The sequence below is a fragment of the Sceloporus occidentalis genome, unplaced genomic scaffold (assembly GCF_023333645.1).
Source record: "Sceloporus occidentalis isolate IW3139 unplaced genomic scaffold, rSceOcc1.0.p SCAF_53, whole genome shotgun sequence".
In the NCBI taxonomy this organism is placed as follows: domain Eukaryota; kingdom Metazoa; phylum Chordata; class Lepidosauria; order Squamata; family Phrynosomatidae; genus Sceloporus; species Sceloporus occidentalis.
In genome coordinates, this window is record NW_028317033.1 from 3434953 (window position 1) to 3458566 (window position 23614).

Here is a 23614-nt window from a genome sequence, read left to right on the forward strand (position 1 = left end):
TTACCTGTATTTTATTTTGCCATACGTCCGGTTACTTGCTTAGACTAGATTACCCTTATTTGCTGGTCCTGTTATATACATGAAATACACTGCATTACCTGGATTTCTGTTTGTGGTGTCTTTGTTTGCATAATCATGCACCGTGGGTTACATACTGAACCCCAAGTATCCCCTGCGCATGGGCTCCTACCTGACCTGATCACCCGAGTCCTGACATATTCTCATTGATAATATTTATTGATGAGGGAGATTGGTCGGGAATTGGAACAATAGGACTTATTCTTGCCCTCTTTAGGGATGACTAGAAATTTTGCTGGACACATTTCTTTAGGGATCGTGGGTGCCTTGCATAAATGTGTTAAATAGTTTAAGAAGATGTGCCATAAGAATATGTTTCAATTTTTTAGTATAGCATTTCAGGGACTTAATGACTAGGTCAAGCTCTTCTTGGGTAATTTCTGCCGACTCAGGAGGGAGAGTGGGTAAATTGGAGTCCAGCAGGAATGTGCGTGCATTATTAGTTTGAGAGGAGTGGAGGGTTTTATGACCATCATAAAGGTCCTTATAGTAAGACGTGAACTGTTTGGATCTGGCGGATATTGTGAGATTTTGTCATTTGCTTAAGGCGCCTCGCCAGCATCGTGTCTGGCTTATTGCCCTTTTCAAAAAACTTTCCGTTGGACCAGTGTATGGCTTTCAAAACCTCCTTAGAGAGTATACGGTTGTGCTCTCCCTTTCTAATGATTACCTCGCGTAAAACTGTCTGGTCCCCAGTGGCCTTATGTATTTGCTCTAGTCTAGAAATGTCAGATCGTAATGACTTTGCTGTGTCTCTCCCTCTTCTTCTAAGAAGCTAACTGAATCAGAGTGGCCCGTATGACTGCTTTGTGTGCCTGCCACAATGTTGCAACAGCCACACCGGAAGTGGAATTAATTTTGACGTATTCCTCCAAACTCTCTGAGATACAGTCTCTGGTTATTGGGTCTGCTAATAAGGAATCATTAATCTTCCATGACTTCGTAGGAAGCCTGGGCGATAAGTCTGAGGACAATCCCTCCACCACTCCGTGACCTGACCAGGTCATCTCATGAATGGTGGATGTAAGTAGATTGGGGAGTAGGTTTTGTGAAATAAACAAAAAAATCTATACATGAATAGCTGTCATGGGGATGGGAGTAAAATGAGTAGTTCCTTGTCGTGGGATGGAGCTCACACCAAATGTCAAAGAGATTATTAACTCATGAGCCATTGCAAGAGCATATATTCGGTTTTAATGTAACTTTTAAGCTGGCGAGCCCACAGAGTATCTGAACAAAAAGTATAAGAATACAAAGACATTATTAACTAATTCCAAGAAACTGTTCCTCTTTATCCTTTTCTTAAACAAACAAAAAATTGGTTTTACACAGAGCATCCTTATTCTTTTATTTATGGAATGCTTAGTGCATATATTACAACAATGGTGACTTAGTACATTTCTTTCATAAGTTACATTCAATGAAGCTTATGCTGTAAAATATGGACACCCTTTAAAGCAATTATTTATTAAACCACAACGTAAAATAGCAAATGGCAATAGATTAATTTTAAAAAGTCTTTGGCTTGGTGTACTTCATTTTTCCATTTTACATCTGTAACAGCACATGTAACACTAATAGTGTGTAATGTTTTCCCCACATCCCTGGGCCTTGCTGGTGCCCACACCTGGCAGTTACACTCAGAATGTACACTCCTTCCCTACTATTGGTTGTTTTAGTTTAAATGTCTCTGTCCCTCCTCAGTGTTTGTGTTTAAACTGATTGGTCCACATGCCGCAGGTACTCGACACCTATTGGCTAGAAATACTGGCAGGCATTTCAATTTGCATTATCGTTTTTTTCCTCCCAATAACATTGTTCTTACTACCCATAAAAAGCCCTGCCTTTCCCGCTCATAAAGTGTGTTCCAGTTCGGCATCCTGATTTGTTTGTAGGAAACTTTCTCTGAGAACATAAGCAGCTATTCACCTGTAGCCCGGAAGGAGGCAATGACTACATGAACAGAGCTCCAACATCCAACCTTTGTCTAGCTCCTCCCCAGAGAGCGAGTGCCAGAGGAGGAAAAGTTCAGAGTCAGCTGGCCTTATTGGGAAGTAACCCCCCGACTAGAAATTGTGTTTCACCTGATAAATGCCATAGAGCAAGAAAGACTAGCAAAGCTTTTCCCATAATCTCTATCAGCTACCCACATCATCTCTCCAAGCAAACGGGAACAGCACAAAAAAAAACACAGGTCCTGCACTACAAAAGTAAGTGATAATAAATATATTTATTAAACAAAGTGCCGGAGAATCTAGACGGATGCATTGCTTAACGCTTTTCGTGTTAAACTTACTCATAAGCTCTTTCTTTGTGCTGCAGTGAACAAACCCTCATTTGGATCTATCCAATGGCTCATCAATCATTTAAGACTTTTGAAGATGTGACATGTGAATGTTGGTGGTTTTCTGCAGGACCTGGAGCAACAGTGCCATCTACATCACATCAAAACCCATAAGTTGGTACCCATATTGTCCTCAAAACGCACTAGGTCGCCAGAATATAGGCAATTCCGGCCGGGGAAAGTCAGGACTATGCAGGTTAAACCTACTGGCCAGGTACACTATCACCCTGCAGGTTTTATTGTATCAATTTTACCAGAATGTGAGCCCAGAGATCCAACACTGAGTGAGGGATCACGCTCCTAGTACCCTTACAGGGATTGACAAAATGGCTGACTAGTTTGAAGCGACCTGCTGCCACCTCCTTCTACTCCTAGACCTCAATCCATTGCACCTGAATGCTTTAGGTGGCAGCAGGGGCAGCAAGGCCACCTACGCAGCCAATGCTTGCACACCAAAGACAGCCCTGTTCCCTCGACATACTGATCCCGATCAAAACCAGCTATACCCCAGCAAAAACTCCTGGGCCACCCGTGTCTACCTGCCTTGGATTGCAAGACATCGACTGAGTAGATTATTATAAGATATTCCGTCTGCAAGGGGTTAACTAAAGGCACCATTACTAGACTGTGTACCTCAAAGGCCATTGAATGGAGGGGTTGTGGGAACTGGGGGCTACACTTAGCCTAGTGCAGCCTTGCAGTTTATTTCCTAAGGGCCAGACAAGTCGAGATGTCAATGTCCACGTGGTCGACAGCAAAGTATACCAAATACTGATGGCTTGGGTGCAACTGGATTGGGGTGGATATTGTGAAGTGGGAGTTATGCCTGATCTCCATGGACATTTTGTTGGGAAACACTATTATGGAGTCCTGGGTAGTAAGATCTATCAATGACCTGTGCCAATACAAATGTCCTGGTCAGAGTCCCCATACAGGGGCTTCTTTGTTTTCTTTTACAACCGTTCACACTGTGTTGGAAGGTAATGTTTTCCCTGTGTTTTCGACCCCTGCTTGTGACTACACCTGGCATTCAGAATGAAGGCTCCTATATAGTATAGTTGGGGAAAAAACCAATACTATATTTATTCGTTGGTTTTAGTCCTCTGTCCCTCCCCAAAGTGCTGCCTCATTCTTATTGGTTATTGTTCTGCCCTGAATGCTTATACTGATTAGTACTCAACGCCCATTGGCTACCGAAATGAAAAAGCCATGTGTGAAAAACTAAGCACACCCTTACTGCTTCCATAGCAATTAAAATGCTAAGTAACAAACAGGTGCTGCTAATCAAATGCCCTTGATTAATTGATTATCAGCGGGCCAAAATTCCTCCACAATAAAGTGAGAGACTGATAAGGTCACAAAGAAAACAATTACAACAACAACATTAATTTGTTAACAAGAAGCATTTATATAGAGCTTTTCTCCCAGTGGGACTCAAAGCACTTTACAGGTATATGCATACAAGAGAAAAAGAATGAATTATCTGAAGGATTGGGAGAAAAGTTGGGTTGAAGTCTTTTTTTTTTTTTTTTAAAGTTTCTAAAGATGGGGCCTCTCTGACAGTGGTTCAGAGTTCCAGAATGTGGGAGCAGCATGACAGAATGCGTTGGAGCCTGATTTTGTGCGCACTTTGGGTATTTAGAGAAGAGACATATGTGTGGATCAAAGGGGGCGAGTAGGGATGTAGGGTGTTAATAGCTCTTTCAGGTAAGAGTGTCCCTGGTCCTTTAGGGCTTTAAATAACAACAAGCCTATCTTAAAGTGAATTCTCCATTTGATAGGAAACCATTACTTCAAGTTATTGCTTTAAGTTATTGCTGCTAAAGGTGGTTCTAGCTATCCACACATAGTGTAAGCAGTGGCGTCGCTACAGGGGGGCAAGGGGGGACAATTGCCCCCCCCTAGGTTATTCCTTGCACCCCCTGTTGCCCCCCCGCCGAATTTGTAACCACCCAGGACAGTCCTTGACTGCTAACGACGGCATGGTGCCGTCGCTAGCAGTCCCAGTCAGGTGCTAACGACGGCACCATGCCGTCACTAGCACTATCTTACCTTGATGGAGGTCTGTGGACCTCCATCACCACCTACCCCGGCGATCTGCCCCTCACACTGAAGGGCATCACCGGGGCCACGCGATCTGCCCGGTGACGTCTCGCGCAATGACGCGATGACGTCACCGCGCAACTTTATTAACAACTGACAATTGTCAGTTAAAGAGGTATGGGGGCATGCTGCTTAGATGCCTGTATCTCAGGCATCTAAGCAGCTACATACCCCCAACATATACCATTGGAAAGGTAATCGCCTCACCTTTCCAATGGTATATAGATTGTAAAAGAATAAAAAATATTAAGTTAAAAAAAAAAATGGAAATAAAATGGGCGTCTCTAAAGGCAGATAAAAAAAGATCAAAATTGCCTAGAGACCCCCAAATTAAATTATTAAAACATAAGGTAGTGTAACTTTAAAAAAAAAAAAAAAGTTTAAGTATTCTAGCTAAATGATCACTGTGGTAGCCAATGTTACCACAGCGATCATATAGCTATAAAAAGTCACATTCCCTTTTTAAAAATGGCCGATACTAATTTTTAATCCTATGATCCCTTTGATCATGGGGTTAAATTTAGCCAACGGTAGAGGGAGGCAATTTTTGAAATCCTGATGAACTGCAAATATTATTAAAATCAGCCATTTAGCCTGTGCGGTACGTGAGTAACCATCTCATCCCTGGAGCGCCTTGCATTTTTACGGCAAAACTTATTTTTTTTTTCTCCCTTTACCATCATTTCTTTGGGATTGTAAGGGAAAAGAATGGTGTGTGCTACTCTGAGTAAATGTATGGAAAGAATGGCATGTGCTTCTGTGAGTGAATGGAGTGAAAGGCGTGGGAATGATCATTAGGGTTGAAGCCGTGACGTGGCATTACTGCTCACGTAGGAAGTTAAATTATGGCACAAAAAGTACACATTTGCAAAAACGACATCCCTTGGTGCATCAAATGAGGGGCTGCATGTGTTTCTAGTACAAACCTGGAGTGCGCAAGACACAAATGAATATGTCGTTATGGTTAGAAAAAATGTATTTTCAAGCCAAAGCGACATATTCCATCATTATTTGTGCACTCAACTTTTGTCCTAGAAATACATGTAGCCCCTCATTTGAAGCTCCAAGGGGTGTAGTTTCTTAAAATGGATGAATTGTCTGAATGAGGGAGAGCATGAGTTAATGTGATTGTGTGTATCATAGATGTATAATTGTGGAAGGGCAAAGATGGCACTAGCAGGATGTTTGAGCCTTGGGGAACAAGATGGCACAGGCAGGGTGTATATGGGACAAAGATGGCAAATCTTATGTGTGTTATCTGGGTGCTGGCCAGGTTCTATGTGGGCAGCGTGGTTGGGGTGTGCAACCTGTGATCTTTCCCTGTAATTTAGGGGGTTTTAAATATACCTTTAATGCCGTGTTTTTATGTGAATTCCAATTGATCTGTACCTGCAAAGCTTGGTTTGTGTGTTCTTCTGTAGATCCATATCTGCTATGCTATGTTTCCATACATTATTTATGTATACCTGCAAATAAAGGGTTTGTATGTCTTGTTCAGTTGATTAATACCTGCAATGCTGTTTCCATGTATTTATTTGATCTATACCTGCAATGCTACATTTCATATATTATTATTGTATACCTGCAAATACAGGATTTGTATGTCTGATTCTGTTTATTTGATATATACCTTCAGTGCTGAGATCACAAGTGAATTTCAATTGATCTATACATGCAAAGCTGGGTTTGTGTGTTAATGTGTTGATCTATACCTGCTATCGGCAGCAGGGTCTAATATTTATATATATATTTATATATATATCGGCAGCAGGGACTAATATTAGGCCCTGAAATCATTTAGTGGAAAAGTTAAGGTATTGTGTTGTTTAAAGGATTTCAAGGATTAGTCGTACTAAATTGTGGCTTCAGGCTTCCCATGTTGAATGATCAAGTATTGTATTAATTGTCCAATAACAAAAGTATTCCATAGCACATTACTTTTGGCAATATATATATATATATATATATATATGTGTGTGTGTGTTTTTTCAGTGGTATGATTTAATGGTGGAAATTATTAATGCCCCCCCCAGTTTGACTGTGGTATCCTGTGTGCCCCCCTATATATTGTTTCTAGAGTCGCCACTGAGTGTAAGTACTACATAAAACTCTTGTTACACAAAACAAACAAAAATGCTTCTTACAAGCAGACAATGTTCAATTACACCCCTTACCAAACATTTTTATTTTAACCTTAGCTTTATAACATTTTCATCAGTGTATCATTTGAGAAGTAGTTTAAGTAACACATGTGAAACAGAAACACAAGCATTAAAAGTTAGCTGAAATATACTTTTGATTTGTCATTCCAGATCAGCGGGGTCACTAAAGGGATAGCCCGCAGTCGGGAGCAGAGAGTCCTACTCATGGTTATTGTGATGGTGGTCTGCTTCTTGCTCTGCTGGCTGCCATATGGTATAATGGCACTCATTGCAACCTTTGGCAAGCCAGGTCTGATCACTCCTTCAGCCAGCATCATCCCATCCATCCTGGCAAAAAGCAGTACGGTGTACAACCCCATTATCTACATATTCCTGAACAAGCAGGTTGGTAAATGCAAGTTAGGACTGCTGTATATATGATTTACATCAGTATGATTATGTGTAAAATGTACATTATAAAGTAAGACACACAGGAAATGGATTGAACATTTATGCCAATGCCAGTAGTATTGTGCTGGTATTGGTATATAAGCCTGTGATATCTACCACGTTTGTTTGAGGTAAAGAGGGCCTGGCTTTAATTTATGTTCACTAGACATGGGTGCCAGCAGAAAATTTGTGTTCGTTTTCCTGTTTGTTTTCAGGGGAAAAAATTTCCTCGTATTCAACAAAAGTTGTGCTTGTTCGTACAACATTTTGTTTTCAGAAATCCTATTCATCCATATGGTTGCCATGGAAACAAGAAATAAACACGTAGAAAAAGTTAAGATCAACGGATGAAAGGAAGAGGGTCAAGATTAGTTTAGGTTAAGATTAAGGATAGTAGTGTACAGGTTAAATGATCTTAATTAAATTAATGATCTTATTTAATTTAAAAAAAATACATAACCTTAAATGTTTGGCCTTGTTACTGACACACAAGGTGACACACACAGGTTAAAATGCAATTAAAGATTAATTGGACATGACTAGTTAGTGTGCATGGAATGTTTTTTTTTTTTTTTTCTGTGTTTCCAATGTTCCCCTGGTCGCATTGCCTACGGTATATGTAATTTTTGTATCTAATCTTGAATAACCCATTCTGTATTTATGACCTATTCTTGCTTCCGTATCATCATATATCGTGCATCATAAATGCTACTAAGGCCTATGCAGTGAAGGACAGTTGCTATTCCAAGGGTTAGTGCTGACTGAAATGCCATTTTAATCATATTCATGCTTCCAAACATCATTCAGTCTATGTTAATAAGGATCCTTTCTTATAAATTAAATACATCACACTGACTGATGGTAATTATGTTTCATTTCCTTAATTAGTTTTAATTGTGCAATTTTTCATTCTGTGGAAAATGTTATAAATATAAAAACGTGTCTGTATCTTACTGTGATTACTGAATAAAATTTAATGTATGAATATATATATATATATATACACTGTTATGCTATCAATAACCACTAACTATTGAGTGTAAAGTCAGAGTCCACACTCCTTGTTTTCTGCAATTAACAACATTTATTAAGAGAGGCTAAACAAATTAACAATACATATACAAATTACTATAAGTTAGTATATGCTGTTACCAAACTATCTATTCATTGATTGAATGGAAATAACAAAGAAACAGCAGGATAAGCCTGTAAACACGTGATACAATTACCACTCCCTTGTGATCATCTCCACGCAGACTCAGAGAGAGAGAGAGAGAGAGTTGGCAGGACTTTATAAACACAATAAGTCCTCCTTCTGCTGGACACTCCCCTGGTAACCTATCTTCTCCAGTGACCCTTAGAGACCAAGGTGATAGAAAAGGGAAAGGACATTGCACTTGGGGAGGGAGTGGAAGGTGACCAAATGTCCTAACTGATTTGCCATGTGCTCTGCAGAGAAGAATCTCCATTAATGTTTGAGACCATTTTAAGGTCTTGTATAGAGAGGCTTTGCCCATTGGATCTCTGCATCAGAACACCATTTCACTTCATTGGCATACAGTTGGTTGTCAATCATGCCCTCCTTTTTACATCCCTCCTTTTGACAATGAAGTGGATGAGACTCTTGGACTCTATAAAACCCACTGGAGACAAGAGGGAGAGCGTACCTCGCAGCGTATCTACTATGTATGCATGCCCAGCCCGCTATTCACAGAGTTCTTTCCATTTGCATTCCATAATGGAGGTGATATACTCTGGCAATCAATGACTTCAGGTAACAACACATACAAACTTGAATAACAATACATACTACAGAAACACACAATATAAGAAGTATCAGTTAACAATTATAATGCTGCTGTCATACTGGCTATGTCTACTGCATTCACTAACCCAACCCAGGCCCTACACCTCCCAGAACTGTGTCCACAATCCCTCTTCTATATCTACTTTTACCCATTCTGCCCACCTTATTAAAGCTCTTTTTATAGTATAGGTAATTCTGGAACAATTTAGAAAATGTGTAGAAATTTGAAATGTGTAGACACTAACCAATCAGTCAGTTTTACATGCCTACCACTTAAAACTACAGTACATTTTCCCCAAACCGACCCTTTACATTCCCAATCATCTTGATTGCCCTTGTTATCCACCCATAATCCCAGAATATAATTATTTCCCCAAAAATGTCCCCATCAATTTTTAACAACACCCCACACCCGCACTGAGTATTACATATAAACACACATCATATACATTGTCACCACTCCATATTTTAGTCCATCCTTCTATTCCATTGGCGTAATTCCCTCTGCGGTCTCGAGAGGGCGGAGTGATGCCCAGATCAGTCCAAGAGCTGTTTCTAGTATAATTGCCTTCAGGATGTTGGTCAAATGAGTTTGTGTTAAGTTCAAGTATTGGAAGATTCATTTTTGGTATCTGTATAACTTCCATTATGTTGCTGAGTGGATGGAGTTGCATTCAGTTCCAATAGGGAATTATTATCGGATTCACATGTCCTGAATTGTTTAAGGAAATGCAACATGACTGGAAAGATGTTGAGCTTCATTCTTCTTAGAATATTATTTCACGTTGTCATACTTCAAGCACCTAAAAAGATCAAGCAGAAGCATCAATCCTTAGCAGTTAACTCTGTATCTGGAGCACAAGTCCCTTTATATAATTTACACTGATCTACATGCACCCACTTATATCCAGGCTGCCTTCTGGCCTTTTTGGGGTTAGACCTCTGTACATGTAGAACTGTTGTGCCCGGTGTGTCTCAAATTACATAGGGCTCTTCCCAATTTGCATCCCAGGGAGAATTTTTCTGAAAATGTTTAATCATTACCAATCCCCCCTTTTCAAACAGAGTTTGAGGTATGGATAAAATTTTGCAATCTGTTGGGGCCATATTGGAAGCAGCAAAGTGAAGCAATGAGTTTAATTGCTCCTGAATTTGGGAGAGATACTGGTCTCTAGATACAGATTCTCTCAGTGGAGTTGAAAGTTGTGGTTCACCTGGATGGCCTAGTGCCATTTTTCTCCCTGTCATTAATTCATATGGAGAGCACCTAGTGGCATTAGAGGGTGTAGCTCTGATAGCCATGAGTACTGCTGGGAGATTGTTAACCCATGATTTGCCATATTGTACCAGCATTTTAGATAACCTGGACTTCAGAGTACGATTCATTCTTTCCACTATACCGGATGACTGGGGATGATATGGTATATGAAATCTCTGCTGTATTCCTAATAGAGAACACAGGTTTTGCATAACTCTCCACAAAACATTATTGCAAAGGTCTACCAGCATTCCTTCTGTTCTCATTACATCTGCACCCAGTATGGTACCTTCAGTGTTTTTACTTTGCCAGATCAGTATTTCTTTACTCCACTGAGCACTTAAAGTCAAGGTGACTTGTGGAATAAGAAATGCCTGAGACTGGGAGCCACCAAGTCCTACGAGAAATGTCTTTTTCGCCCCAGAAGGAGGACTTAATGGTAGATCGGTTAATGTCACTGAAGCTCCTGTATCAATCAGAATCTTAGTGTGATGTCCTGCCATAATACCATGCACGTATGAACGTCCGGAATGGTCCCTAAATGTTTTACAAATAGGAACCATATCGTCCAGTGCTAGTCAATCTGAAAATAAAATTAGATGAGCCTCATCCCCTGGTTTCAGTTTGTGGTCATTAGTAACCGCTCCCTGTACTGCCATCATTCTCAGAGCCTCCCGCGCCGGACCATACAGATTGGTCCTAGGCAGAGGGTTAGAATGATGTTCCTGACCTGCCTTTTCAGGACTGTTATTTCTTTTCATCTTTACAGATCCTCTTTGATCACTTTCTTTGAAAGACCAAGAGGGGGATGGACTAACATGCCATCCCTCAGTCACCCTTTGGTCTCTCTTGGCCTTCCTACATTCTTTCTGTCTATGACCATGTTTATTGCAATAATAACAAATACCTCTGAAGGGAATCTCAGGTAGAGATTGCTTCCCTTCATTGGTAGTTACAATCGCAACCTTGCTCTGTCCTATGACTCCTTTCCTCATTAAATTCTGCCTGGCCTTCCCTATGATGGTCAATACCCCTTCCAAAGTATCTTTTTCCTCGGCCATCATTTGCACTCCAGGGTCTAAGTAAGTGAATTTTTTTACCAGGTATTGTAGTAGATCAGGAGGCGTTTGATCTGGTGGAATGCGGTGGGTTAGCCGATAGACTTGCTCAAATTTGGAAGCAAAAACCCACGGATCATCTTGTAAATTCACCTTCATCTCAGCAAGTGAATGACTATCTAAATCTCTGTCTCCTGTTACAAATTTGGAGACAGCTCTAAGTCTGTCTCCCTCTGTACCCCATTTATCATCTTTAAACCAATCGTGGTCTCGATTAATAGGGCCATTTATGGGTGGATTCAATCTACATGCAATGCTGCTTGGGGCCCACATTTTAAGAATCATACATGCCTCTTTAGGAGAGAGCATATATTGTTTAACTGCTGATTCGAAATTGGACATATTTGAAAGGACATCTGTTTTGCAGTCATATGGGGGAAAGAGGGGTTTTAACTTCATCAGCTGTTTCATCACCTTATCTCTATCCTGCTGCTGTAGAATTTTAGCAGTTTGCAGGGTGGCAGATGTCCTGCTTTTAACACTAGGTGAAACAGATAAAGGGTCCATAAAATGTGGTATTGTTGGCTTTGTTACAAGAGGGGTTAATACAGGAATACCACCATTATCTAGCTCATCCAGTATACGGTTTCCTATGTTTGTTCCTGGGTTCTCATTCTCTACAATACTTTGTGCCTCTTCTTCTTCTGCACATGTTTTCCCCTGGCTGCATACAGCAACTGGGGTTTGCGTGGCTAAACATGTTCTAAGGGATGATATCAACTCTCCTCTCGCTTCGTAATTGTCCTCTAATGTGTTTACATAATCTCCATTTAATCCACAGGTTGGACAATCACTATATTTACTTGTGTTGTTTATTATGGAGGCCACAGGAGTGTGCCCCACAAGTATACGGTTCAACTGATTCCTCAATAACTTCAGCAACTTCATACAGTTCTGGATTTTCAGTCTATCTTTATTCAGGCACCACTTCTTATTGTCTACTCTGCAATTCTCTTTCTCACATTGCAACCACAAACTATGCATTTGTTTAAATTCATTTTCATTTTCCATCATTAATGGGTCAAAAGTGCTAGCTTCTGCATACTGTGCTACAATTTCCATTCTTATATATCAAAAAACAAATTATAATTTACTCACACGACTTGTGTCTTCAGACTGCAGGCAATCAAATGGTGTGCACCCCACTTTGAATCCTCGGTCTGGATAAAACACGATCCTCCAGAAATGATGTCCGGCTTACTAATTGCGTCTCACTCTGGTTGCCTCTTAGGATCTCTCACGTCTTGGCCCGAGACGTATTGCAGAAAACGCTTCCAGCAAATAAAACAAAATCGGTTCGGTTATTTTGTCCCTTTTAGCTCACTTGTATCTGGAGAAAACTGGATTGTCCCCCCTTGCAAGTGAGCAAAAAGTAGTAAAAAATAATTACCTGGCTCGCCAAATGTTATAAATATAAAAACGTGTCTGTATCTTACTGTGATTACTGAATAACATTTAATGTATGAATATATATATATATACACTGTTATGCTATCAATAACCACTAACTATTGAGTGTAAAGTCAGAGTCCACACTCCTTGTTTTCTGCAATTAACAATATTTATTAAGAGAGGCTAAACAAACTAACAATACATATACAAATTACTATAAATTAGTATATGCTGTTACCAAACTATCTATTCATTGATTGAATGGAAATAACAAAGAAACAGCAGGATAAGCCTGTAAACACGTGATACAATTACCACTCCCTTGTGATCATCTCCACGCAGACTCAGAGAGAGAGAGAGAGAGTTGGCAGGACTTTATAAACACAATAAGTCCTCCTTCTGCTGGACACTCCCCTGGTTACCTATCTTCTCCAGTGACCCTTAGAGACCAAGGTGATAGAAAAGGGAAAGGACATTGCACTGGGGGAGGGAGTGGAAGGTGACCAAATGTCCTAACTGATTTGCCATGTGCTCTGCAGAGAAGAATCTCCATTAATGTTTGAGACCATTTTAAGGTCTTGTATAGAGAGGCTTTGCCCATTGGATCTCTGCATCAGAACACCATTTCACTTCATTGGCATACAGTTGGTTGTCAATCATGCCCTCCTTTTTACAGAAAATAAAGTATTTTCATATTAATTGCTGCTCATATGTGGAATTTTAATTGTTTAGATTCATATGGAATGGGATATTGAGATCCCTCTTGTGTAGTCTAGCTAACATCCAAAATTTAAAATTGAGTGTAATAAGGAGTCTGATTAATTGTTGAACAGACAACTGCATTATATTAATTAGAAAAAATGGAATCAAATCAGCAATCTTTATGTTATTTGAGTTTGTCTAATAAAGTACACTTTTTTCATTCGACTTTTCAGTAGATGCCTGAGACACACCAATGAATTCTACATAGTGCTGTCTTATATTTTGAAATCCTATGACCACAAACCTTGTATCTAATCTAGTACACCATGCCCTTATCTTATACCTCCCAATATTTCAGAGGGCTTTGCTCTGTGACCTACCGACAGACATTCATGAAGTTGAATAAGGCATTTTGGAAGATGAATAACCATTTCATTTAAAACTTTAATTTAAAAATGAATTTTCTGCTTTTTACATACATATTATTACCCTTTTTAGGTATTGAACACTATGATACCCTCTAGACTTGTTTCGGATGTAATTTTCCGTTCATTTTTACCGTATTTGTTTCGGACAAAGAATCTTTTTTATGGTTCCGTTCCGAGAAAATTGAGTTCAGCAATTCAATTCAGAGGGGTATTTCCAAAGTTTCTTCCTTACTTCCTTCTGGCCCAAACATAGATCTGCTCTTATCAACTAAAAGTACCTGCCTATCTTTACTTCGGGATGGGGGGTTACAAACATTCTAGTGGTGGTTGCGGTGGCACTGCTGGTTGTTTTATTCCGTGCTTCATCATTGAATAGCTTACAAGCAAACTTGTCCTTTGTACCCACCAAGGGACCAGAACATGACAGGCGCATAGTCGATCTGTGGGCCCTCTGGAAAAACCAACCAGAATAACCAACCCACCAAAATAAGACACGGACACCAAAAATTGCAGTGGAAAATTATTTATAAGTCCACAGCTTAAGAAACATAATTTACAAAAAATCATTGTCATACAAAATACAATAGAATAATAATAGCCCGACACCACCCACACTATGACAATGACCCAAACAATAATTTAACAATGACCAAAAACATAACAATAAAGTACCAATAATTTACTTTTCCAACTCTTAAAAAGGGGTATACCCAGATACCCCTACACCCCCAGGTTCTGAGCCACAGACCAGCTCGAAACCTACAAAAGATAACAACCAACAACCTTTCATTAACTTTTTCCACGAAAACCCCCATTCAAAACTCTCCAATCTTGCCTGTCCACCCCGCCGCTGTGACAAAACGGGAAACCCCCCAAAAAAACATAAATAGGGAGGGAGGGACGACAACAGGTCTGACAAGCTGATTATAAATGTGATAACCAAAATGGCTACCACCTATTTATATAAGCCAGCCCCTAACCTAACTAACCAATCAAATTGAAACAAAACCCTTTAGGCCCACCTCCTAGCACTGTCAGGGCCCCCTCCACTAAGCTGCGCTTGCTCCAGTGGCTTCATTACCGCTCTGTGAGTCCTTGGTAGTGACTAAAATTGCAGGTAGAGAATATTTTACCACTACTACAGTCATGATGTTTGCTAGTACTGCTGCTGTTGCTTCATGTGGCTAGTATTTCGGACTTCAGACATGAAGGCTCATACCTGGGAACATCAACCATAACTGCCCCTAAATTAACCCTAAAGACTCCATCAACCATAACTGCCCCAAAATTAAAACTAAAGACCCCATCAACCATACCAATATGTTAGGTAATTTATCTGGAGTACATGCAATTAATTTAGGGGCAGTTATGGTTGATGGGGTCTTTAGGGTAAAATTAGGGGCAGTTATGGTTAATGGGGTCTATAAGGCATTTCTGGGGCAGAGTGGCAAGCCTGGGGGCAGATGTGCATAACTGGGGGGGCAGGTTGGAAAATAAAAGGAAATAAAAACAAAATATTTTTTCCAATCAGCTTTTATTTTAAAAAAAATTGTTTACATAGTTTACATGAATTAACATTTACTGGTAAAACTTTTTTCCTATAGGGTCATCTTATATTCAGGCTTTTTCTTTTTTTCCGAAATTAATTTTGGGGGTCGTTTTATAATCCAGCAAATGCGGTATATTGTTTTTAGGGATAAGATAAGCTTATCAGAGATACTTACTTTAGAGTAAACTGTGCATTGTGACATACATCCCCCACAAAAACACACAGGTCCTCCCCCCATTATTTTCCCATTAAATTTCAAACTGAATCATGTGAAAAAGAAATATTATTAAATATATGTGTGGCACATTTATTGGCACCCCTGTGAATTCATATGAGTAAAAGTATATACCCATCAATATTTTTACATTACATTTACATTTTTTGTACACCTGACTAGAAACAGGAAATCAGGGGAGGGCTGGCAGCCTAAGGCCTGGGGGGGCAAGTCAAGTGAAGTGGCCCGTTGTGCCACGAATCAGCCCACCATACATGCCCATCTTTTCCTGAACGCATATTCATTATAAAAATACAAATATGATTCAAATGTGGTTCAACATAAGTAAATTTAATAGCAACAAAGGATGGTAAAAAAAAAAAAAAAGCAAAACCTAATGTCCCCCTGATGCTCAGCCAGTTAAATGCCCCCCCCATGATACTGGCTGAGGATTATGGGAAGTATAGTACACAGCAGCAGGAAAATTGTAAAGGCTAATATGAGTACCCTACCAGGATCATACCTTAAAGTGGGCTGAATGGGGACAGAGCTGACACTGAAGAGCTGAATGAGGACAGCAATGACACGGGGGCTGAAGGGGGGACAGAGGTGACACTGGGAGGAGCTGATTGTGGACAGAGATGACACTGGGAGGGGCTGATTGGGAACAGAGGTGACACTGGGGAGCTGAATGGGGACAGCAATGACATGGGGGGTCGAAAGGGGACAGAGGTGACACTGGGAGGGGCTGATTGGGGACAGAGGCGACACTGTGGAGCTGAATGGGGACAGCAATGACATGGGGGGGCTGATTGGGGACAGAAGTGACACTGGGGACACACTTACATACACACACATACCTATTTTTTTGTTTTTAACGAATACAAAAAAAATATTATTTAGCTTGTACAAAAATAAATTGGTTTACTAACCTTCTACTTCCACTTTTGGGGGGTTTCGTCTAGACCTCCATCCCCTGGTAGCAAAATACAGGATGTCACTGACACGACATCCAGTGCTCCAGCAGTCTGAGTGCGAGGGGGCGGAGCTTTCACCCCTCACGCTGCTCCCATCACTATGCGGCAATCAGATTGCTGAAAAACTGATCTAAACGGCCGCTGGGTGCTGATGCCGCCGGCCAGAGCTACTTTAATACTTTAAAAAAAAAAAAAATAATATGGCAAGCCGGATCGGCTATTAAATGAATAAAAAAGTATTAAAGTAGCTCCGGCCGGCGGCATCAGCACGCATCGGCCGTTTCGATTAGTTTTCCAGCAGTCTAATGGCCGCACTCACCTTTCACCCCTCACGCTGCTCCCATCACTTGGATACGGCCGCTGGGTGCTGATGCCGCCGGCCGGTGCTGCTTTAATATTTTTTCTTTTAAATTTAATAGCCGATCCGGCTTGCCATATTAAATGTAAAAAAAAAGTATTAAAGTAGCGCCGGCCGGCGGCATCAGCACCCAGCGGCTGTTTAGATTAGATTTGGGGCGGCCTGGGGGGCAATTGCAGGAAATTGTTCAACCATGACTTCCTGTTTCACAGGGGGTATACATATTAGGTAACACATAGGCCAAATGTCCTTAGTCATAGTTATAATGTATAGCAAAAGGTTGTTGAGGGTCACAAAATGGGAAGTGGCTATGAGAAAATAGCAAAAGCATTAAAAGTGCCCATTTCCACCATCAGGGCAATAATTAAGACGTTCCAGTCAACTGGAAATTTTATGAATCAACCTGGAAGAGGACATGTGTGTAGATTGTCTTATCTGAAGATTGTATTGCACTCTGCTCACACATGGTGCACATGGACATGTAATGTCATAGAATCTGGAATAGCCTGGCGGGCAGCCTGCTGCAACCTGCCTGTTCCTCAGGGTATATATATATATATAATGAGTACATGTAAATAACAACATGGTAAACTAGATCAGATGTTTCTGATCTGTCACGCTGTGAAAAAATGAATGACTTTACTTAGTGCAAATAATCAGACGGCTACAGACTACATGCTGGTGGCTGAATTATAGTCTTAAAATGAATGGCTATTAATGTAATTGAGTAAGGCATTTAAAAGAAAAATATATTTTATTTACAATTAAATTTACATATTTTCTTGTCATTTGTATATTCAAGCACCACATCTATTATCTTCTACTACCAATCTTTCTATTATTGTCTCCATTCTTCTCTTTTTAAAGCACTGCTTCTGTATGAATTTTTTTTTTTTTTTTTCATATTTTCATGTCTGGACCTTTTTTTTTTATACTGTCTCTGCCTTTCACCTCTTTTTCTAACTGTGATAGAGTAAGCCATCATATTTTGGACTAACCCAATTTTATAAAGCAACTGGACAGAGTTGGCTTTAGTTCCTAAATGTTTCTGACATGTAATTTTCTGTACAGCAATTCCTTTCAAAGTAAGTGGAGCATATAATCTCTGCATTTTTACATTGACAAATTCTCTCATCGAGCACCCAGAAAGTTCGCTGCCAGCATTTATACCAAGGAATAAGTCACAGCTCCCATACAAACGATGTTGATGTGCCTATTTATTTTTAATGTAATTTATATATTATAGATTTACAGACACAACAGGCTAGGTCATAGGTCATTTTCATATGATTAAAACTGGGCTTTTAGGATAAAAATGATTAACTGGTTGATTTATTTTGGATGTGGGGTAGGTAGGGGGAAGCTCAAAGTGACTGGACAGAATACAAATCTAAATCAAAAAAAATCTCTCTGCCTTCAAAACAGCATCAATTCTACTAGCTATACTTGACATTTTAGGCATATAGCTAGGTGTATGATTAAAAAACTATTCCAAACAGTGCTAATGATGATCAATTTAATATGTAGGTTGAAACACAATCATAAAGTGAAACAGAAACAGCAATGTAGGGGAAATGAAACTGAGGAAGAGCCTAAATCACTAACAAGGAGGTGTTGCTAAAAACAGTTTAATGTCAGAAGTCATATACCATGGCAAGACTGAGCACAGCAACAAGACACAATGTAGTTATACTACATAAGCAAGGTGTCTATCCCAGGCAGAAATTAAGACAGACTATCTGGAACATCTCCAGATGTTTCGTCCATGCTCTTTTGCAAAAGCACAAAGAAACTGGCAATCTTGGGAACCATCGAGGCGGTGGTCGGCTAAGGAAACTTGCAACAGATGAAAGACACGCCATTCTTATTTCCCTTCACAAATTGGAAGATGTCCAACAGCGCCATCAGCTCAGCTGGTACACTCATCTACTGTCCGGAGAAGTCTGATCAGCATACCTGGGAACTCTCCAGGTGTGACCCAGGGATTGCCGGGTGATCACTGCTCCTCAGGTTCTCTGGGTCAAGACCCAAATCTTGACACGCCCCGCTCCCCGCCCATTTCCCCTGTAAATGGGGGTGTTTCCTGCTGCCGTCAGCAGGAACACCCTCAACGTCAGCGGGAACTCCCCCGAGGTCAGCGGGACCACCCGCTGATATCAGTGTGCAGTCCTAGCCGCGTCCCGCAAGGGAGCCCAGAAGTTCCCAGAAGGTATGCTGGTCAGAAGTTGTCTTCATGGAAGACTTACGGCCAAAATGTCAGGGCAGGCCCTACCATGGAGCAGAGTGGGGCAATTGCCCCAGGTGGCACTTTTGAAGAGGCGGCACTTTGCTGCCCCAAGCGCCTTTTTTTTTTTTTTTTTTTTTTTTTTAAAGCAGAGGTGTGCCGAGGTGGTTTTCGCTTACAAAGCTGTCAGTACCCACTCGGTGCCCCTCTCTCTCCTCTGCGAGTCCTCTAGCTCGTTCTCGGTGCTGGCTTGTAATGCTGAGCTGAAGGGTAGATAATAGGAAGGGAGGGAGAGGAAGGGTGGATAATGACTACTAGTGTCGGCAGGGGGGGGGCAGCATTTTAAACGTCGCCCCAGATGGCATTATGTCCGGCCCTGCAAAAAGTCATACTGTACCTCGGATTTGGAAACAAGGCCAGGCAACTCAACTATTCATGAAAACACAGGGACTGGAGTGCGGAAAAATGGCAGCAAGTGCTCTGTACTGAGAAGGCAGTTTGTTCCCCGAAGAGCTGAAGAGCGGTTCAGGAATGCTTGTTTGCAGGCAATGCAAAGTACAGGCAGAAACGTATCTATTATGCAATGCTATCAAGGAGGTGTCTGGTTGGCCCAAAATGTATTCTGAAACATGACAACAACCCCAAACATACAGCCAAAGTCATTAAGAATTGTCTTCAGTGTAATGAAGAAAAAGGAGTCCTGAACGTGTGTCAGGCTCCATCCTGTCAGCAATGGATTACGCAATGCTTCTTCACTCTCCTGTTCTCCTGCAACCACTAGTGGCCACCCTTCCCTCTCTGATGCTTTTTCAGTCGGGGCCTTTGCATTGCAGTGAGAACAGCCTATTGCTGTGGCTCTGTACCTGCCCCTGACTTGTTCCTGACATCCTGCCGTGCGCCCTGCCAGTTACCTGGTCCTGAATTGCTCCTGACCCCACTGGTCCAGTTCCCCACAACAGTCTCTTTGATCGTCAGGCCCCAGGGGGGTTTTATTGTCTAGCACCTGTGCTTGATGCAGGCCCAATAAGAATCACTGACTGGATCCTGCAGAAGTATAGTCTCTTGTAAAAGATATATATATATATATATATATATATATATATATATTGTACTTGTGCATTTGGATTTGCAAGAATTCGTTACTTACGAATATCTGAAAATGAGGAGGGGTTCCAATGAAAAAAAACAAAAATGAAGCAAAGAGCACACTCTCACCTACACTCTCACCCACTCTCTCACATTCTTTCCTACCTTCTTTAATTGTAAAAATGCACAAAAAATCCAGTGTTATTTCCTGCCAGCAACTGAGCTATTTAGCTGACACTGAGGGACTGACATTGGAAACATAGCAGCAGCGGAATGGAGAACGGACTCTAATTTCACCCGTGCAGGGCCGGCCTTAGGTGTTCAGGCTCCCTGTGCGGACTACTCCTCTGATGCCGACCCATCCCACTAAAAAAATAGGAAAAACATCTTGTAACAAACAACCAGTTTTAGTTAGAGATTACAGAAAAATTGTCACTTAATGACCTATGACGTGCCTGACACATCATGCCATTAAACATCATGTCATTTGATCACTTTCTTCGCTTAAATGGTGTTGCTGTAATGCCTCGATGGCGAGGCATTCAGCAACACCGAGATCGGCATCATGGGCCATGTCTGGCCCCTCCCCGTGGGCGTCAACATCAGCCATACACTGTATGGCAGCCGATGCCCATTTTAAAAGTTAAGGAGGCGATTAACAATCACCTCCTAAACTTCAATGGTGTAGCGGAAATGCCTCGATCACTAGGCATTCAGCAACACCGAACACTCACCCCAGGACGCGCCACACCGAACACTCACCCCAGGAACCATCCAGTTCCTGCAAAATATAAAAAAAAAGTCAGAAAACACTAAAATAAAATAAAAAATTTAAAAAAAGTTTATTATTATGAGCAAGTGCTAAAATTAGCGCTGTATCTTCCCAAAAATCTTCACATGGAAAGAGTTAAAGTAAAAGCATTTAAAATACCCAAGGGGTGTCTAATTTTTTTAAAAAAATTAATGGTTTGATGGGGTAAATTGGAGTGGCCAGGCTCAAACATAGAAAGAAAGAAAGAAAGAAAAAAAAGAACACTTCCCAAATGTAGCCTTTTAACCCCAAACACCAGACAAACCCATGCATGAGGGGTATCACTGTACTCAGGAGATGTTGCTGAACACACATTGTGTTGTTTGAAAGTGACGTATACCTGGAGCTATGCATTTATACCCGAAGTACAATTTGTGTAAAAAAAAATTCTACCACAAACTTTGGCAAAGGCTGGTGGTACAATCTCATTCATGGAAAGGGTTAAAATACTAGCATTTGAAATACCTTGGGGCGTCTAGTTTTCAAAAATATATGTTTTTATGGGGTAAATTGAATTAGCAGGCTTCAAAGATGTTCCTATTAGGACATGGGGGCAGTAGGACCAGATGTCAAAGTTCCAAGTTAAAAATGCACACTTCCTAAATGTGGCGTTTTACCTCCCAAACAACCTGACAAACCCATGCATGGGGTGTATTGCTGTACTCGGGAGATGTTGCTGAACACATATTGAGGTCTTGTTTGAAAGTGATGTATACCAGGAGATGTAAATCCATACCTGATGCTCAATTTTAGTGATAAAAAAAAACACAAAATAAATTACTACCACAAAGTTTGACAAAGGGTGGTAGTAGAATCTACTTTTTCGCTTGTCTGTGCTAGTGTTTAGACTAGTGTTTGATAATGCCTCTGCTACATCAATTTATAGATTACCCACCCACCAACACTGCGCCCCTTTATAAAAATATTTTTTAATATAGAAAAGAGTTAAAGTGACTTCACCAAACAGAACCCAACTGCTGAGTTTTAGCTTTTATTCATAGGCGCTCTTAGTGTATATGGATTTTCAGGCCTGGCATTTGTCAGACAAATGACAATTCTGTCTGCATTCTAAACCACACAATATAAAAGGCAAATTCACTTTATCCCCTCAGATGCTGTACAGTGTAACTAATTTTACATTGTTAGATTAAACAAATTCCACTGACTGATAATGCTTTCTTATATACCCAGCCTTTGGCAGTTCAATACAAAGCTAAACAGCAAAATTGCATCTCGCCTCTATTTCTGTTTATAAAGAAAAGTCCATGCCAAGCACAGTAATAGGTAAAAAAAAAATAGTGCGAAAGATGTGGATACTTACAGATAGAGATTTTTACATTTTATAATTGACTCTTTTTTTACACATTCATCATATCACTGCTGGCAACACTTCACAAAAGAAGTCTAATCAATGTATTTTTTTACCATTCATACTAATGTTATTTTGTGATACTGAATATTGTTTGGAAAAGCCACATTAGTTTTTATTAAAAGTAATTTCAGGAACACAATACATGGAAATGTTTTGTGCCACAGCAGTCTTTTTTGTTGCGGGTTTTATCTGTCCATAATTGGAGATGTGGTTTCTCTGGTAGCTGCATATGGCCAGTGAAACAGTTCTATTATTGTCTACTTTTTGTAAATGCTTTTCCAAACCCTGATTGATGTTTTTGTTTCTTTGACATTATATTCGTTCTGAGCTTGCCAGTGTGGCTGAAATACTGGCATGTGGACAAGTCATTTGAGGTAATCAAATTTGTGCAATGTGTGGCATCCATGTAAGCAAACATACTTAATACGGTATATAAAGGCTATACAATAATATATGTACAAGGTACAATTAGCTCCACAGTATATACACAGTCTATAATAGATTGTCTTCTTCTTTCAGTTCTACAGATGCTTCACTGCACTTCTGAAATGCAGTAATGTGCCCCAAACATCCAGTAACAAAGGATCTTCCAAGATTACCAAAATCTGCTTGACAACCCGCATGCCACCAAATAATATCACATTCAATGCTGCTTCCACCCCACCGCCAACTTCAGAAGAAGATAAAGTACCCAGCACGTATATGGAGACAAACGAAATCCCTGCAAATCATGATGCAAATTATTTACAACAAAAGACCACCGTAACCTTGGTTGCTCGTTATATACCATGATGTTCAGCTATTTCAATGACAAGAGCACTCTTGATGGTACACATTTCACAGGGGGAGAAACCCTGCATCTTCTCTTGATAGTGGATGTTATAACTTCAGATGGTTTGGGTGTGGGTCTGCTGAGTTTATTGGGAATTTTTTTTTCATGGGTGTTGTGAATACATACATCTACAGATTTAAAATATGGTGTCAGGACTCATGTCTACTACTAAGCCCACCATAAAAAGTGTGTCTCACATTTTGCAGTATACATGTATGTACAAAATAAAAATAAATATATATATATATATATAATGTAAATGGGTTAGGCCGTATTAGTCCAGTAGAGATGATGTAAAAAAAAAAGCATTGCAGAGTATATATTTATATATATATATATAAATACTGCAAAAATCAGGGGTAACATTGTT

At 40.3% G+C, this 23614-nt stretch overlaps 1 protein-coding gene across 1 annotated transcript in view; it reads left to right on the forward strand.

The window, feature by feature from the left end:
• Positions 1–23204, forward strand: part of LOC149288218 (vertebrate ancient opsin-like) — a 40183-nt gene extending 16979 nt beyond the window's left edge. The window contains exons 3-4 of the mRNA XM_089491974.1: positions 6838–7071; positions 22932–23204. Coding sequence (XP_089348100.1) covers positions 6838–7071; positions 22932–23204 — 507 coding nt within the window. The remainder of the gene's footprint in view (positions 1–6837; positions 7072–22931) is intronic.
• The last annotated feature ends 410 nt before the right edge of the window (positions 23205–23614 follow it).